This window comes from Artibeus jamaicensis, unplaced genomic scaffold (genome assembly GCF_021234435.1).
Source record: "Artibeus jamaicensis isolate MK-2021 breed Jamaican fruit bat unplaced genomic scaffold, CSHL_Jam_final contig_518, whole genome shotgun sequence".
Taxonomy (NCBI): domain Eukaryota; kingdom Metazoa; phylum Chordata; class Mammalia; order Chiroptera; family Phyllostomidae; genus Artibeus; species Artibeus jamaicensis.
In genome coordinates this window covers 4,873,608-4,891,986 of record NW_026521870.1, presented here as the reverse complement: position 1 = coordinate 4,891,986, position 18,379 = coordinate 4,873,608, and the positions used below count along the sequence as shown (strand labels likewise).

Genomic DNA, 18,379 nt, shown 5'->3' with positions numbered 1-18,379 from the left:
TTAGTTCTGAAATACTAAGCATCACCATGTGCACGGTATAAATAACTGTGCAGCTCATTACTTTTTCTTTGCTCTGGAAGGTTTTAAACAGCTTTTGGCAAAAAGTGATAAAATCATACCTGACATATAAAATGAAATCATTCAAAACAAATTTAAAATGATCTACTATAAAGGCATTCTAAGACAAATGGGAGAGAAAAGAAACCCAGAACCCATTTTTTATACTTAAACTTATAGCTAAACAAGCCAAAATAACCATATTGTTTTTATCGAATGGTTATATACTTAAAGAACATTTTTTTCTACTTTAATTAATATCAGCTTCCCAAAGACTGTTCAGTTCATTCCCAGATATCCAGATAATGCAGACCATAGGACTGGCATTACACAAATATTTGTTGAATGAATTTAAACAAGTTTCATAAGAACCAGATGTCATAACTAACTTTAAGCCCAAGTAGCAAATGATACTACAGTGGAAGCAGACATTGTAGAACACTTACGCTATATTTAATCACAAAATAAGGCACTTGTCAGTAAAAATTAATGTGAAGAAGTTTTCTAGGATTAGAAATTGTTTTAAAGGCAATGGAAATTCTGTTGTATGTGCACATAGATTAGAAATGAGATTCCATAAAAACAGCATGATCAATTATTTCAAGTCCAGTGACTACAAACTTTCTCAGAGTTCCCGATCACTTCTAGTTACTTGAAACAAAGGAATTTCATTGTGAACATTACCAGATAGAAATGTTCATAAAGACATTATTATAAGGTCATATTCAACATAACCTGAATAATTGTGTCATCAAGAGAAAGAAATTCACTTTAAAAATCCTTGCTAAATAGAAGATTCATTATTACTAATTACAGTTTTTGATCACCCTCCAGGAAGCACATGTTTCCATGCAAGATAATATCAAATAGCTTTTCTCAAAATGCACCATAAAACAAGGCTTCAGATTAACACAGAAGTTTAGTTATTTAATAATAAATGTGATGGGTATTATTTTGTGTGTACATAAATCTGAATGTATAAAACAGAATGAGTGCTTACTTTGTGCAAGACACTGTTTTAAATACTTTATTAATAAGGTTATAGGAGGCTCCACAAATGTAACAAAGATGGATAAGTCTTGAAAAATGCTCATGAAATGGATAAATGGAAAAGATCCAAGAAGACCTTTAGGAGTCCAGGACTTGGCTTCTCGAAGTACAGACTGCACTGCAGATCATCAGCAAAGATATCCCCTGAGAACTGTGACACATGCAGAATGAGACCTGCAGACCTACTGAACGAGAATCTCCACTGGAAAAGATTCCAATTATTTCTATGCATGCTAAAGTTTAGGAAGAGCTGCTTAAGAGAAGTAAGATGAGCACACATGGAACATTAAGAACATTTACTAAGGATAATTGTGAAAAAAAAAACAAAAACTAATTTCAGAGCAGGAATGTAAAGACAAGAGAGAATGTAATGCAAGGAAAAGTTTGAAAATTAATGTGTTTTTATCTGTTGAATTGACATGAATAATGGGAGAAAAGGCAGACACAGTGCATTAGTGCCACCAAGATAGAAATGGATGCTGAGTAAAACAAGCGGCCTGCTCTCCAGGTATCCCACAGTAGAGATCAACAACCTGGCAGCCCCAGGATAATCGCTCAGCTACTAGAAACTGCAGAAGGCACTAAGAGTAAGGGAGGCAGGATTCACCACTCTCCTCTCCTCTTTGTGACAATTTTCCAGGGTGAATGGTATGTCACAGAGAATGAAGAGATTGCTAAAGGCAGAGAGGCCTATTTGGGATCCCAGGAGAAAAAAAGTTACCTCGGCAGCAACACATCTAAGGAGCCTGGTGAAGTGTGGAGAAGAGGAAACACTGAGCCCATCTCTCCCCAGCACCTTGGCACCGCTGCAGTAAAGATGCAACATTTAATTTTCCACATGCTTGAAGTGAACGGAAAAGGCAGAGCACTCAAGAGAGCTGAGAGCTTGGCTGAACGTACTGTCTCTGCGGCAAAGGTCTGCCCCGGAAAGAGAGATATTGGGAGGTGAACAGCATCCACGACAGACAAAGGAGGGTCAAGCAGTGAAAGAGGTGGTTCTGACTGCAACCAAAATGAGACACAATGGACCAAGAAGGATATTTACACTTAGGCAGTGGATGTCAGCCGACAAGAAACGAGCAGGCCACAGGGACAAGGGCACGATGGAAGTCAAGTAGAGTGCGCAGAACAGTGCTGAGGAACCGCCCCCACCACCCACCCTCCCATACCTACCTCTTTCCTCTCTTCCTAAGCACAGACCTTACTTAAAGAGGGCATAAACAGTTTTGTTTGGACTTTATTATTTTTAATGCTGGGCATGATGTGAGAACGTTTATGAACCAAGACACAGGAGACTCTTAAAGAAGTGTCAAGTCGGCAGAGAAAATGAGGGTGGATGGAAAGGTCCTAGAGGCAAGAGAAGATTAACCAGTGGAGCAAGTGCGGAGTGTTGACCTTGAATGAGAGGGAGCACCATCCTATCAGTCCTGAGAACTTTACTGACCAGCATTAGGACTTTTTACAATCCCAACACATCTCTTACATACATTCCCTGATCTGGCTGATGACACTGATGCGCTCAGTTCATAAAAACTCAATGGATCGATGGATACAAATAAATGTAATTCTTGAAATTAGATCGCTTTAGAACTACTGATTAGAAGGCAGTTTTCTTCCAACTCCTATTATATTATATTATGTTGATCTTAAGTGTGGTTTACTTACAGGTTCCATACCTATTAAATACCGTGAAAGACTGTCGAAAGACATGTGTCCAACCAAGAAAAAAATACTTATATTAGATAAGTAAATTACTGAAAAAAATTCTGAATTGTTCCTTAGAAAAGCAAGGTAAACAGAAAGAAGTCTAGACAATTCAAGGCTAAGTCTTAAGGACTCCTTTAAAAAGTTATTAAAAGTCATACATACTATCACAGATTCAGTCCTTTGTTACCTGTAAAGGTTAGTACCACTCTTCAAGAGATGTTGCCTCTCTCTTAAAAGTAAATTCATGGTAGTTTTGGAGTTTTATTAGGAATCTCTTTGTGTCATTAGTACAAGGAATTTCAAAAAAGTTTTAAAATTTGAAGAAAGTAATCATAAATTCCCCTAAGAAATGGCTCATTTATTTGAATTAACTCAAATAATGTTTCAAAATTTACACTAACAGCTTTATTTTCAAGAAAGAAAAAAGAATTTGCATAAAATCATTGCATATCTTTAAAATGGATAGAGAATCACTTTTACATCATCTGCAAAGTTCTGCAGTTACTTAAAATTCACTCTCAATTGAACTGGTTACACAGCACAGATATTTACCTCATCTGATCCCAGTGAGGACACTGCTAACAGAAATCCAAGCCCCACAAGGAAGTTATGGTGGGATCAGAAACTAGTAATGAAGATGGATTTTTATTTATTTAAGCCTTAGCTGTGTAACACACTGTTTGCTAAGAAGAGCCAACAAAAGGATGTCTCTGACCATAAATGGATCAGACTGCAAGGAGACAGAGGAAGGGTTGACCCTGAACAGTCTCTAAAGTATTTATAATAACAGCCTGTATTTAGTAAGAACTTGTGTGCCATGGCCTGTTCCTCAGTACATGAGATGGACTAGCTTACTTTGTCCCCGGCCCTATGAGGTAGGTACATTCATTATATGATATTTATAGAAAAGAAAACTGAAGCTTAAAGAACTGGCATAACTTGTCCAAAGTCTCAAAGAAAACAATTTGCTGCCAGAGTTTTGGGTCAACTGCCGTTTCCTAATTGGAGAGTCTCCTTACAGAGCTAAACAAATCTTGGAGGAATAAAATTTCTTATACGTAGAGAATGTAAGAAAGTGCAATGCAGAGCTTATGGCCAATCAGGATCAAAAAGTAAGCTCAGAAATATATGAAGGAAATGACAGATTTAGAATCACAATAATTTCTGAGACGTGCAACCTCCACCACCTTCACTCCACAAAATCAACAACGAAGAGACCTCAATCTTAAAGCTCACCTCCCTAGTATCTATTATAATAACATTTTTCCTATTTGCCATTATGAGATGGCAATTATATATAATATAAAATATATATTATTTTCATGTATATATTTTATTTCCCTAAGTAGAGTGCAAACTCTCTTAATGATCTGGTAAACTGAGGCATAACCTGACACGACGGATACAAGAACACCCTTTACAAATGCCAGCGATGGTAATTCTTACAACACAGAGACAAGCAAGACATAAAGAACAGACTGTTAAGTAAGCTTCGGAGCACCCTGCTGGCTCCCAAAAGCCAAAGTGACTCACAGCATCCCATGTGACATATATGACTGTGAGAATATATTTAATGCCTCATTGTATGCATTTAAGAAAGCAGTCAAACAACATGTGAAATAGCAACAATCCTGTTGAAAGCAAAGTGTCCAGAATATTCAAATATAATAATCACATTTTCATTCTACTATTTAATTAACCAAAAGTCACAGTATTTTTCTGACCATGCAGTAAGAATTTGGTCCCCCCAATTAATTTCATTTATTAGAACTGCACTAGAAATAATGTTGTAGGCTTTAATCACTCTAACCAGTGAGATATAAAAGAACTAAATGGGAATATATTGGACCAAAATCTACTAACATTATCCAAAGCACGAGGGTTTTCCCCTTAGAGAACTACCAGTGAAAATTAATATCCAATCATTTATGAAAGGACTACTATGCATCATTCCATTAGGTGATAAACAAGTTGGACAGATTTAGGCTGTTGCGGAGCCAACTCCATAGATGCAGGAGACAATAAAAATGTAAATGTACAAGATGATTTCAAAATGGTGTAATTACGAAGGGAGAGTAAGGGAAACTTAATTTAGACTGGATGGTCAGGAAAAACTGACCGAACAAGAGGAACCAAACAAGGAAAAGTCTCATTCTTTCACACTATGTCTCAAGTGAAACATCATGGCTTCGATACAAAGCACCAGACCGGTAAACTGCTCTTACTATGACAGTCATGCAAATTACAGAGATTGAAGAATATAAAATTACAGTTATTATCCATTCTCTGAAGTTATACATGAGATATCAATAAAGATATCTGGAAGTGCACTACTGCTGCAGCAAACATAAAAAAATGTGAAAATGGCTTTGGCGTTAGGCAATGGGCAGAGGCTGAAAGAATGCTGAGGAGCATGACAGAAAAAGCCTAGAGTGAGTGCCTTGACCTACTCTTAGAGATACAGATGTTAACATCTGTCCTGGTGAGGGCTCAGAAGGAAGGGAGGGACATGCTAGAGAAAACATATTGGATCTTAGAAAGCAACTGAATTGTCATGGACAGACTGTGGATAGGTATATGAAGCTGAAATGTGCTACTGGTTAGGATCTGGATGGAAAAGAGGAACATGTGATTAGAAACTAGAGGAAAGATGACAATTATATACAGTGGAAGCAATCTTAAGTGAATTTTGTCCTGCAGTTACATGGAGCAGAACTTCTAAGCTATGAACTTGAATATTTAAACAAGGAGATTTCCAGCCCAACTGTAGAGGGTGTAACCCATTTTTTTTCTTGCAGGTTATAGTAAAATGGGAGAGAAAAAAAGATTAATTAAGAGAGAACAAAAAGAAAAAATGCTGTCAAGCTCACCATAATCCTACTTACTGGCAAGAAACGGGCTATGAAATGACTCAGTGCTACCTTTCACTGAAGAGAAAGAATGACTACCAGGGCGGAGTCCAGTGCCCAGAAAGTGAAGCAGAGAGTCACTGAGGATTATCCTTAGGCCTTGAAACTTAACGTAGTTTGGAAAGTGTACGGGACTGATGACTCCTCTTCTCTTTCCACTTTCTCCTTTTGAACAAGACTGTCTGCCTTTTGAACAAGAATGTCTATACCAATGTTCTCTACCTGTCACATCATTATACACTGGAAGCAGATAGCATATTTTCTAGTTTCATAGGGTCACAGATAAAACGGAAATTTGTCCCAGTGTGGATTATACCCAGAATCTCACCCAAATCTGAGTAAGAACATGAGATTTGGATGAGATTCTGGACATTAACATCATGCTGTAATGGGTTGAGATATGTGGTGATGTTGAGACACAGCAAATGCATTTTACATGCAGGACAGACATGAATCTTTGGGAGCCAGGAGGGCAGACTGTAGTAGGCATAATAACAGCCCTCAAAAATGCCAGGTCTCAATCTCTGAAACTTACTGCCCTACAAGGCAAAAAACACTTTGCAGATGTGATTAGAGATAAGAATCTTCAGATGAGACTGTTATCCTGGATTATCTGGGCGGGCCCAATGTAATCACAGGTTCCTCATAAGCGAATGAGGAAGGCAAAGGAGAGATGATGTTACATGAGAAAGACCCCATCAGCCACTGTTGGCACTGAAGATGGAGAAAGGTCCCATGAGCTAAGGAAAGCTGGTATAGCCTCTAATTAAGAGGCTGGAAAAGGCAAAGGGACGGATTCTCCTCTAGGACCTTCAGAAGAAAATAAACCCTGCTGGCATCCTGATTTTAACCCTGTGAAACCCATTTTGAACTTCTGGCCTCCAGAAATATAAAATTAATAAATCTGACATTGTTTTAAGCCACTAAGTTTATGGTAATGAATATTTTTTAAAATTATTTTTGCCCTATTTTTCTTAAGGTTTTTAATTAGTATTTAACACATTATGACAGGAAGCAGCCTAAGCATTACCAGATTAGGTACAATTTACCTTACTTCATATGGCTCAAATGCCATCTGGGATCTGAGCTTCTGGGAAGTCACACATTGGGTAACTGCATTCTAGAACATGTGATCAGGAAATATGTGACCTAGAAATGTGACAAATACATTCAGATCCTCCTATGTAAATCTGTGGTCTCTAGAATTTTCCAAAGCAGAGAGATGTATGACAAAATAAAAATTAAGATTGTGATTAGATATTCAATTTTTCTTTAAAAAATTTACAGCAATCTTTCGCAGGTTTAAATAATATCTCCCACTAAATGCTATAAAATAAGCATCATATTTCCTAATATCCTTCACTAAAATCTATGACATAGGCATTATATTTCCTATCACTAATAAATCCGACAAGTCTCATGCTCTTTATGTTTAAAAGAAACCAAAAAATAAAAACTAAAATGTGAGATTTACCATAACAAAAAAAATTTGTTTTTTTTTAATTTTTTAAAGATTGTATTTATTTGTTTTTAGAGGAGAAGGGAAGGAGAGAGGGAGAGAAACATCAATGTACGGTTGCCTCTTGTGTGTCCCCTGCTGGGAACTGGCCTGCAACCCAGGCATGTGCCCTGACTGGGAATTGAACCACAATCTTTTGGTTCACAAGTCCATGCTCAATCCACTGAGCTACACCAGCGAGGGCACAAAAAATAATGTTTTTAAGGAGTAACATTCCAACTGCAACAAGTAAACCCTCCTCCCCAAAATCCCCTTTTGTCATTTTATCTAATTTATTAAATAATGTAGTGACTGTTAAAGATCTTATAAATATGGATAGAAATCCGTAAACCAAACAATTTGCTTTCAGAAACCATATGCTTATTTTGTTCATAGCAAATCATTACCACTCCTTTTTTGTTTACATTGTTTGTCTGGGAAGTTTTTTACTCCCATGGCCACTGAAAATGGAAGACTAAAGAGTATACAGCGTATATTCTAGGTAAATCCTAACCCCACATAAGATATGAACTTAAAATAATTAAGACGTAATTGTGCATATGACAAAGTAAATGGGTTGTGAGGAACACAGGATGACTTATTACTAAAATTCTGTCCCTAAAGTGCTCACATTAGCGGGGAAAACAGGCAGGGCATAAGGCTAACCAACACTAAAAACCTGAGTGAAAAGATGCTTTATCACAGGCCAATCACTCCTGCTTGGAGGGGGAGACTGCACTGAGGAAAAAAGTACAAGGACAGAGGGAAGCCAGATATAGAAGAGTTTTTATTCTACAGAAGTCAACAAAGATTTCTGAGCAAAGAATTCACATGGTACCTACAGTAGGAAGAAGAGCTATAAGAAAAGACCAGAAGGAGGAAAGCCCACAGAAAAATCAATTTTTTTAAAACACTTTAAAAACCACTTGTAGCTTCTGTTAAAGTAATTGCTATTTGCTAACAAAAAGCAGGTAAGTGAGCAAGAAGCCCATAACCCAGGTTGAAATACCAGGTCCATTTATTCAAGGAAACAAGCTTTCTAACATCGAGCTCTGAGCCGGTTCTAAAGAAATAGCTAAAGTAATGCAAAATCCAAAAGTTCTGCAATACCAGAATTTCTCAACTAGGGAAGTCATAGGGCATGTTTAAAGGGAGCAAAAAGGATTAATGATGTAGCTTCTCAAACAGCTGGTTGATGGCAGCAATGGAAAATTATTCACCAAGCAGAAGAAATAAATCCAATCCCTTATGTTTTCACTCCACCTATAATACTTAAACTAAGCTAGAGAAAAAGATATGAGTATAAATTTTCATTTTGGATGTTTTTGTTTGTTTTGGGGGGTTGGGGTTTGTGTGAGTGGTGCAGTGAAACAGAACAAAACCTCAAAGCTTTATTTAGAATGAAATGACTGATGAAAAATTAATGCATGAAAATTTTAGTCATATAATCTACTCCCTTATATCTTTAAAAAATATTTAATAAGGATCCATATGTACAATATTGCCTCACTGAAATAAGTCTAGGCCTAATGATACTGCCCTTAGAAGCATGATAAATGGTTAACATGTTAACAAGTTTTCCCTGAGAAAATTAGCCATGTATAATGGAAATAAAACTGTCCTTATTAAACTAAGTTTATCTATTTAGGAGTGTTGTTCTAATACTAAAGTCTGAAAACTAAACCTGAAGATTGGAAAGAGCCAAACCCTGACCTAATTTCTTTAGGTCAATGATTACCTTAGGTCTTCTCTCTTTTAAGGCCTAATTCATTGCTCCTGATAAGAATAGTGATATACCCCTGATTTTTTAAAATTATAATAAACAGTACCAAAATCTTCTTACTAATATTGTACATCTCATGCCTGAATCTCTCAACCCAGATAGCTAAAAACACAATACACGTCTTAAGAAAATATTCAGTATAACAAACTATTTAATACACTGTTTTAAATGTACTTTGGAAGCTTTCTCCCTTAAACTGTTTTAAAAATCATTTGATGAGAGAAACAAAATAACTGAAGAGAAATAAGACCTAATGTAAATGGAATTGACATTGGTTATAGGTTACCTAGAAACCATTTTATATTTCTAGTTAATTCCATTGTTGTGCTTTACAGGGAATGATTTCACTGAGCTGCTTATACACTTTAAACATCCATAAAAGAATCAAAGGTCAACACTTCACTGCTAAAGTCAAATTAGGGGGAGGCATTTTCTAACATTCCAAGAATTAAGATTTATAAAATAAGTAAGCCATCATTCTGTTTATAGAAATCAGGGTGCTGGAATCTGGACAAAAAAAGGTAGAGTGGGAGTAAGATGGAAGGAAGGAAGGAAGGAAGGAAGGAAGGAAGGAAGGAAGGAAGGAAGGAAGGAGGGGGGGGGAGGGAGGAGGGAGGGGGGGAGGGAGGGAGGGAGGGAGGGAGGGAGGGAGGAGCACTGGGCCAACAAGACGATTTCTACTGAGAGAAGAGATGTGGGGAAAAGCAAAACATTAAAGCTAGAAAAGCCAGGTGATGGAATTCAGTTACTAAAGATTTTTAAAAATCATTTGTTTATCTTTCTAATATTACCGATATGAAGAAACAAAAATCCCATCATTTCTTTTAAAAATCATGACTCTGCCACACCTTTCTCATAATTCTCACTACAGATGGCTGTAGAGATGCAACTTTTTACTTTACATTACACATTCAACTATAGTCTAACAATCTAGAACAGCGGTTCTCTGCGGATGGTTATTTCTTGCCTACAGGGTACATTTTGGGGATAGCTGGAGACACTGTCAAGGGTCACAGGTTGAGTGGGCTGATGTTGGGATCTAATGGGGTGGAGGCCAAAGATGCTGCTAAGCTAAACAAATTACAAAGCACAAGACAGCCTGCAAAACAAAGAATTATCCTGTGCAAAATTCCCATGGTGCTAAGGTTAAGAAACACTGATCTCTTCTGAATGCAAGCAAAAACTAACTCCTTGGACCTATATCCTAGTCATCTGTCTCTAACAGACATCCAATTAAAGTATAAAACCACACCAGAGGACTCATTTTTCAACTGGTTTAAACATGGTGGATGGCTGGCTCAACTAGGAGTCACACTACAATACACTGAAACAGTATTATCAAAGCAGGAGTGCAGAAATGCAGGAACAGAACTTTTTGAACTCTTTTATTTCACTTTTGACTCAGGCACATTCAATTCATAAAACAAGCACCTAAATGGTTCCATATCAAGGTGTTTCTTTTCTATGCCCAATCCACTAAAAATACACTGACCTTGGCAAAATATAACATTTCTCATTAATGTAAAAACTTTAGTAAACAGTATTAACTGAGAAGGATTTATGTTGGGGGCGAAGGTAAAGACAGACACCCAGGTCTTTAAACTGCAAAGTTATTTCACAGCTTGCTTGCTAAATGACTCAAATCATTATTACTTTTAGTCATGCCAAGTTTGCTGCTTCCAAGATTACAAGTAATGGAGAGGAAGAAAAACACCATTTTTCCTGCAGTCATCAAACCAATGAAATAAAGCTTTCTGAAAACAGGGTTGTGCACTGTTTCTTTTTTATTATAACTTATAAAAATAATAGCAATCTCTGGGAGTGCAAATGATTCTGGGAAATCTTTCATCCTCCTAAATACCTACTGGGTTGGGGGGGGGGGGGGGGCGGGCAGACAAACAAAAGAAAACCCTAACTCAGATATTTACAAATCTTATGCTGTGCACATTTTCCTAACGTATCCCTCAGACAAAAACCTACCTTACTCTTTTTATTCTCCCTTGAAATAACCGAAAAAGACTTCCACACAACGTTTCAGCATGGGAACAATACTAAGGACAAATAAGAGCCTTCAGTGTTGTATCTAGCAATTCTCATTCATCAAAGAAGAGAATCCAGTTGCCCAGCGAGACCCTTTCGTACCTCCACATTGGGTTTTCACCAATCAAGTATCTTACTGGAGCAAATGTTACACTCAACTTGGGAGGTGTCCATGTCCCCACAGTAATAAAAATCAAGCACTCAGCGTAGCCTAATTCCTTAAGAAAATATAATCAGGTAAATATAATCAGGGCTCCTTTAAAACTTTTACTGAGTCGCCAAAGGAAGTTTCCAGGAAACACACATTTCGATCCCACGGAGGCCCCCAAAATGGTGCACAAATTTAACAAAACGTGACACTCTTAGAACGGGAAAACCACAAACGCGACACAGACACCTTGCAGGAAGGGTTTCGGGGTGGGGGGCGGGGCTCTTATTTTCTTGTCACGAATTCTCTTTCATCTTTACAAAGCTGAGCTAACTTCAAAGAAATGGGGATACTCGTGATCCGCTCCTCGGCTCCCCACAGGGTCCACACCTAGGCACGCGAGTGAAGCTCCCGCCCCATCGCCCGCGAGTTCTCACCCGCCAGGAGGAGGGAGATAGGGAGAGGACCCGGGAGAGGGGCACCCGCCTCGTCTCTGCAACGCGAAAGACGAGCACTCGCTCTGAAACCATCCGGGGCGCTACCAGGCGCGCCCTCGGACGCTCTGCAAGTCCCCTTCGGGTTTCCAACGCCGAGAGGCCCGCCACGACCACTGCGCCCAGCACAGCGGCCCGACCCCGGGCTCCCGGGGCACCCCCGCCCGCCCCGGCGTCCAGCCCGGCCCCTCACCCAGCAGCAGCAGCTTGACCTCCCGCGCTGCCTTCTCGCCATCCTCGCGGAGGTTCCGGTCTATCATCTTACTCCGCTCCACCGCCGCCTTGTCCTCGGCGCTCAGCGTACAGCCCATTGTGCCAGGAGCGAGAGCTTGCCACCGCTCCCTCCAAGTCTCAGGCGCTGTCTCGAAACAGGTGAATTTTCTCCCGGACGCGGGCGTTTGAATGCCTCCGGACGCCGGCCGCACCGCCCCCACCCACTTCCTAAACGGAGCGAGAGAAGCGAAAGAGCAGGGAGCACCGCGTGTCTCTCCCACGCGGCCGGGCTCCACTCCTGGGGTTCCTTAGCTCCCAGAAGTCCTAGGTTTCGAGGCTCTGCGTACAGCGGCTCCCACCCGTGGCCGCCCAGCAGCCTCCAGAATTCCGGCGGAGCTCGGCGTCCGCGCGCCGCCGCGGCCCCGCCTCTGCCTGCCCCTCCCTCCGCCGCGGGACCACTCCCAGAGCGCGCTCCCGCGCCCGTGCTCTCGGACATCGCCCCCTCGGCCGGGCGCGCGCCCGCGCTGCCGCGGACCCTGGGGCCGCGCAGCCCGTGGGGACCCGACCCTCGGCGGAGGGCTCGCCACCCCTGCGCGCCCCTTGGCGGCGCGCCCCTTAAGCAGCGAACTGTTCAAAGAGCTCCCTTTCCTGACTTCCTCCGCGAGAGTAGGATAATTTCCTCCCTCGTACTCACACCTAAGGGGTCTGTGTGGACCTGCCTGCCCTTTCGGGGTGCGGGTGGGAGAGTTGCCAAAGTTGGGAGCCGAAAAGAGCCAGACCTGGGCGTTTGAGCATGCCCGGCTGCGGCAGCCACACAAAGGTTTTCGCGATGTAGAAGCCCTGTCCGCTGGCCTTTAGGACTGTGGGATGTAGAGGAGCTGAGAAGGGAATGGAGCCGTGTGGAAAGCAGGGATAGGGATAGTGGGAATCAGAAAAGTCTGGAGAGGGAGTAGGAGGCCAGATACCTACCTTCCTTCCTTCCTTCTTTGCTTCCTTCCGTTTTTCTTTCCTTCCTTCCGTTTTTCTCTCCTTCCTTGTACCCTACCCTCCTTCCATCCTCACATTTCTTTTCATAATTAGATAACATGTTGAGGGATTTTCTTATAACCTAAGAAAATGTGAGACAAAGAATCAAAGAGTGTATTTTAAAATAACATGAGGGATAAAACACCCACAAAAAAATGTACTCCACACCATAACCGTCCTCCTCTGGAGCAGCATGTAAACTTCCAAGCCAAGTTTTGATACAATATTTATGACCATGTTAGTAAATCATAAGCCACTGAGTATGTCATTCCTTTTTGCTGGCCTTAGCTTCTGTGCCCATAAAATGAGCGGGACTTCACCATGCCGTCCTCCATCCTTCTAGTCCTAACCGATCTGGGGGAGATAAGCTCAAGGGGCTGCAGAGGCATTTCACCCAACAGCAAATGAATCAGCCTGAATGTAAGCTCTGGTTTCTGCCTGTTGCACTACCTCTTTCCCTTACAATCATCGTAGGAATGATTGCAATGGTGGAGAAGGTGGAGCTGGTAGTAAAGAAAAACATTTTATTTGATGAATTAAAAATTAGAAAATTGTCCTTTGGTTTACAACTGGACGTCTTACTTTCTAAAAACTGTAAGAACTGGGTTTGAGGTTTTTCCATGAAGTCTGAGTTGATGCTACAGGCAGTGGGTCATTTAAACCACAACAGTGCCCTTTTGTATTATAACAACAGAAAGAAGCAAGCTTTAAATAGTACACAACCAACTTCTACTCTGTATTTCTTGGGATTCTAAATGTTGGTGCTCATCAGAAGCTATGAATTAAAACCGATAGAATGAACTTTCAACATAGTGTTTGTGCATTAACCCTTTTCAATTGTCTGTTTTTTGTAAGTTTTTCCTATGAGCTTCAGACTGTGTAGAGTGTGGGACCGACAATTGCAGGAAACGAGGAAGCAAGCAGTTTTGACTGAGTACCGATGGAAATGTCTACAAAACATGAGTTTTGGAGGGAAGGAAGTGTAACACACTACCCTTCTTTCATGTGGAAAGCTTGTCAAGTAGGTGAGGAGTGAAAGTATAATACATGGATAAATAAATAAAAATGAACTATAAAGCTAAATTTAGCTCTATGAAGCTAAACTTCTGAGAGGAGGCAGAGTTATGGAGTGAACAGTATGGTGGGAAATTCCAACAGAAGAAAGTTTCAAAAATACTTTTGAAGAAAGTCATGACTGAGCTTTGGTGGGGAGTTTCAAGGGGTATGTGTTGGTCAGCTCTCACTGACATAACAAAAATACCACAGATTGGTTGGCTTAAACAGCAGGAATTTATTTCTCACAGTTCTAGAGGCTGGGAAGTCCTAAGTCAAAGTACTAGCCCATTCAGTTCCCAGGTGAGGATTCTCCACCTGGCTTACAGATGGCCACCTTCTTGCTGTGCCTTCACATGTGGAGAGAAAGAGCTCTGTCTAGTCTCTCATCCTTTTATTACAAGGACACTAATCCCATGATGGGGGACTGACCTTCGTGGCTTCATCTGAACCTAATTACCTCCCAAAGTCACACCTCCAAATACTGTCATATAAGGGTTATGGCTTCAATATATGAGTTGGTGGGGGACACAAGCATTCAGTCCGTAACAGGATATATTTTGTCTGAGAGAAAAAAAAACAACTACTGGGGTTAGTATACAAAGTACATGATGGAGAAAGCAATTGTTTGATCATTGAAATATAGTTTATCTGTGAAGAATGATAGAAACTATAGGATGATGTTGGGACTTTATACAATGGGTACTAAGTGATTCTCGCCTTCTCTTGAGTAAAGTAATAGCTATTTGAAAAAAATCTTACCCAACAAAACAAATGAGTTACCAGCAAGTGGGTTGTGTTAGCAACTCGGATATGAGGTGGTAAGAGTCACTCAGTTTAATACTTTACATAATTATGATATCATAAAATGTGATTCAACAACCCTATCAAGAAGGCGGAGCTCTCATCTAATTTATAGAGAGTGAAATTGAAATCCAGAGGTTAAAACAATCTACTTCAGATTACTGTTTACCAATAATTCCTTTCTAGACATCATATTTTTAAACAACTATATTGAGATATAATTCACATGCCATATAATTTATTGATTTGAAGTGTACACTTCAATGACTGTTAGCATATTTACAGAGTTGTGCAACCATGATGACAATCAATTCTAGAACATTTTCATCACCCCCCAAAAAACCCATACCTCACAGCCATTATTCCCCAGTCTTTCTACCTCCTCATCCCTGAGTCCTAGTCAACCACTAATCTACTTTGTGTCTGTCTAGACTTGCCCGTTATGGACATTTAATATGAAAGGAAGTATATAGAATGTGGTCTTGTGTGACTAACTTCTTTCACTTTGCATAATGTTTTCAAGGTTCATCCATGTCATAGCATATATTAATACTTCATATTTTTATGCTGAGTAATCTGAGAATCATATGTTAGAGAGTTAGGGACATGTGTTAAAAGACAAATTGGGACACATTCAGCTGAGAGCACCCAGGCCGTAAAGCAGCTCCAAACTGCGTCATCAGGAATATCAACAACCTGGGGACATTTAATATAGGAATAAGAAGATAGAAAGTGACATGATAGCTATTTCCAAATGACTGAAGAGATATCACGAATCAGAGAGAATACAAATTTTCTGTCTGGATTCAAGGCAGTAGATTTAGAAGTATTGGAAGAAATCTATAGCAAACAAATTTTACCTTGCTGTGAGGAAAAATGGTGTGCAAATCCTCCCAAAGGAAATAAGAAATCTCAAAAATGCATTTATTCTTGGCTAAGATATAAAAATCTGGACTGGATGACTGCATAGTGGGGAAAAATCTAGAGATGGATGAACTTTTAGAATTCCTCCCAACCTTGAGATTCTATATCATTCAGAAGTCAATGAGATAGTGTCAGAATTGAAATTCAGAAATTCCTTCTGGCTTTCAAATATATCCCTGTTCATCCTTCCATCAGACAAATAAGCACAGGTGGGAAAGGAGAGCGTATCTGAGATGTGTTAGTCTAATGTGTGGATGGTTAGTGTGGTAATAAGGAGGAACTATAGCAGTAGATAGAATCAGAACAGCCTGTCTTGTGCACACACAGAGACTGATATTTTAAGGGTAGTGTGTATTTTTGGCTGGCTCAGTGGGGAGCAAATGTGGCAGGTCTGTGGACACCTCTCCATTGTCTACATTGAGGTTTTTGCTTTCTAAAGAAGGAGAAAGTTTGGTGTGGGGAAAGCCTAGGAATAGGAGAGTAGAGGGCCTAGCATGGCATCTGTACCGTTCCATAGTTACAGATCTAAGGGCCCTAACCAAAACCATTTTGTGAGATTCTAGAAAAAGTTTGAAAAATGAAAATCCATTGAATTATTGCTGAGAGACTTTATAAGATAAGCAGCACTCTTTGAGTGGGACAGAGATAATGTAGAGGCCATCATCTCTGCATGAAACGAACCACCACTCAGGCACCAGAGCACTGGTGGACCAAAAACATCTAGAGACAGAACTTCGAAGGTAGACGCTTGCATCGTCCTGATGGGCATCAAACTCTTGACAATATTCAGTGTCCTTCCAGTAGCTTCGCAGACAGTGACCATGACTAAAAGGCAACTGGAAAAGAAGAAAAACATGAACAATATTAGGCAGTGACTTCAACTAACAGACTGGTTTGTGAACACATGTGGATTTGATGCCACATTGGTAGACCGTCAGAAATATTTGAAGAACATTTTTAAGAGGCTTAATTTCCTGCCAAGGCAGGTAATTCTTGAAGTTATTGTTGAAGAGGCTGGAGGACAATGAAGAATATAATAATATGTGAGTAAAGGAGAGAGAGGTATTAAAAAAGGGTAATATATGATTTAAAGTGCATCAAAAATATCCCCCAGTACAAGTACAATAAAAAATTGGCAATAGTGTATGAGGGGCACAAAAAAACCCAGATTTATCTTCTCCAGGGGGGCCCCTTGTAGTACAGACTTCCCCTGCTATGTGAGTGTTCTAGGAACCCATCTGTATCAGTGCACCAGCTGGCATTGTTGTGAGAGGATGTGTTCCGCTTCAATGATTTTTTTAAGGTTCTTCTAATGTATTTGTTCATTTCATGATGGGTGATTTGCAAGTGCACCTGTCCACAGTGTGGTGAGTGTTCAGCAGTTTTTTTACCCAAAACAGCATCACCCCCATGGCCTATCCCCCATTCACTCAATCTCACCCAAAGCAACTCTTTTTTGTTTCTATGGATGAAAAAAGTCCTTAAAGGGAAACTTTTTGCCCATGTGGAAGAAGTGAAATAAAAAATGGCAGAAGAACTAAAAGGCATCAAAATTGGCAAGTTCAAAAATGGTTTTGAACAGTGGAAAAGATGTGTATTGCATCAAATGGAGAGTACTTTAAAGGTGACTGAAGTTTAAACATGTAAGAATAAATACACAATTTTTTGTAAATAAATGCTAAAAATCAGATAACCTTAGAGCAATTCAAAACTCTGCTTTCATCTGCATATTTGTCACTGAAACTTCCTTAATTTCTCTATACTGCAATATCTCTACCTATAAAAGTGAGTGTGTTGTGGTACATCACCTGCAACATACCAATAATTCTAAATTCCTGTAAGCCTGTCATTTCAATGAGAAATGGTTGGCAAATACACCAAAGCACTTTGACATACTGCTGTGAATGGAAATCATGCCACATAAATGCTCAAAATGCAGAGCTTAATGAGGAAACTTTCAAGAATTATGACCATGGAGAATGGTAGCTGTATGAGCTGGTGGATGGAGAGATGAGTTTGGGACTGTTTTATGCTTTCATTTTTGCTGTGGCTCTTCTTCTCAAGCATGATGCAGGGGTAGAAAAGGGAATCATTATGAGACAAAGGGAAGAGCAAGGCTGCCCCACTTTCTGACCTCTATCTCTGATTTTCCCACCTCCTGCCCTCTGATACCTTATCAGCATTAGTTCTTCAATCCTAGAGACCTTCCATCCACTGACTATATGTCTTTTCCCTGTCATTTGCTAATCTCTCATCTTCTGCAACTAATGTTCTGTCTTCCACCAAGATAATTATTCCCTTGCTTATACCCTCAAAACACTACCATGATTGTATTTGACAGGAAAAAAATCTCAAATTTGGTTAAATCAGCTCTCGGCCTATCTGTGTCTGAATGTGTACAAGAAACTTGACTGGAGGGAAACACAGTAACTAGCAACTCTATCCTTCCATTTGCTCAGGCCAAAAACCTAGAGTCATCTTTGATTCCACCCCTTCCCTCAAACCCTACATATCCAATTTGTCAAGAAATCCTGTTAATATTGCCTTCAAATGTATCCAGAATTTGGACAAATATCGTCATCCACTGATAAGCCCTAGATCACAGTAGCTTGCTTTTTAGTCCCTCTGCTTCTATCATTAACCCCTTCTATTTTCTACCTGGCTACCAGAGTC

General features: G+C 39.9%; 1 protein-coding gene across 1 annotated transcript in view; it reads right to left on the bottom strand.

The window, feature by feature from the left end:
* GNAI1 (G protein subunit alpha i1) overlaps positions 1-12,272 on the bottom strand; it is a 78,406-nt gene extending 66,134 nt beyond the window's left edge. Inside the window, exon 1 of the mRNA XM_037133293.2 lies at positions 11,880-12,272. Coding sequence (XP_036989188.1) covers positions 11,880-11,997 — 118 coding nt within the window. The 5' untranslated portion in view covers positions 11,998-12,272. The remainder of the gene's footprint in view (positions 1-11,879) is intronic.
* Positions 12,273-18,379: the final 6,107 nt, after the last annotated feature.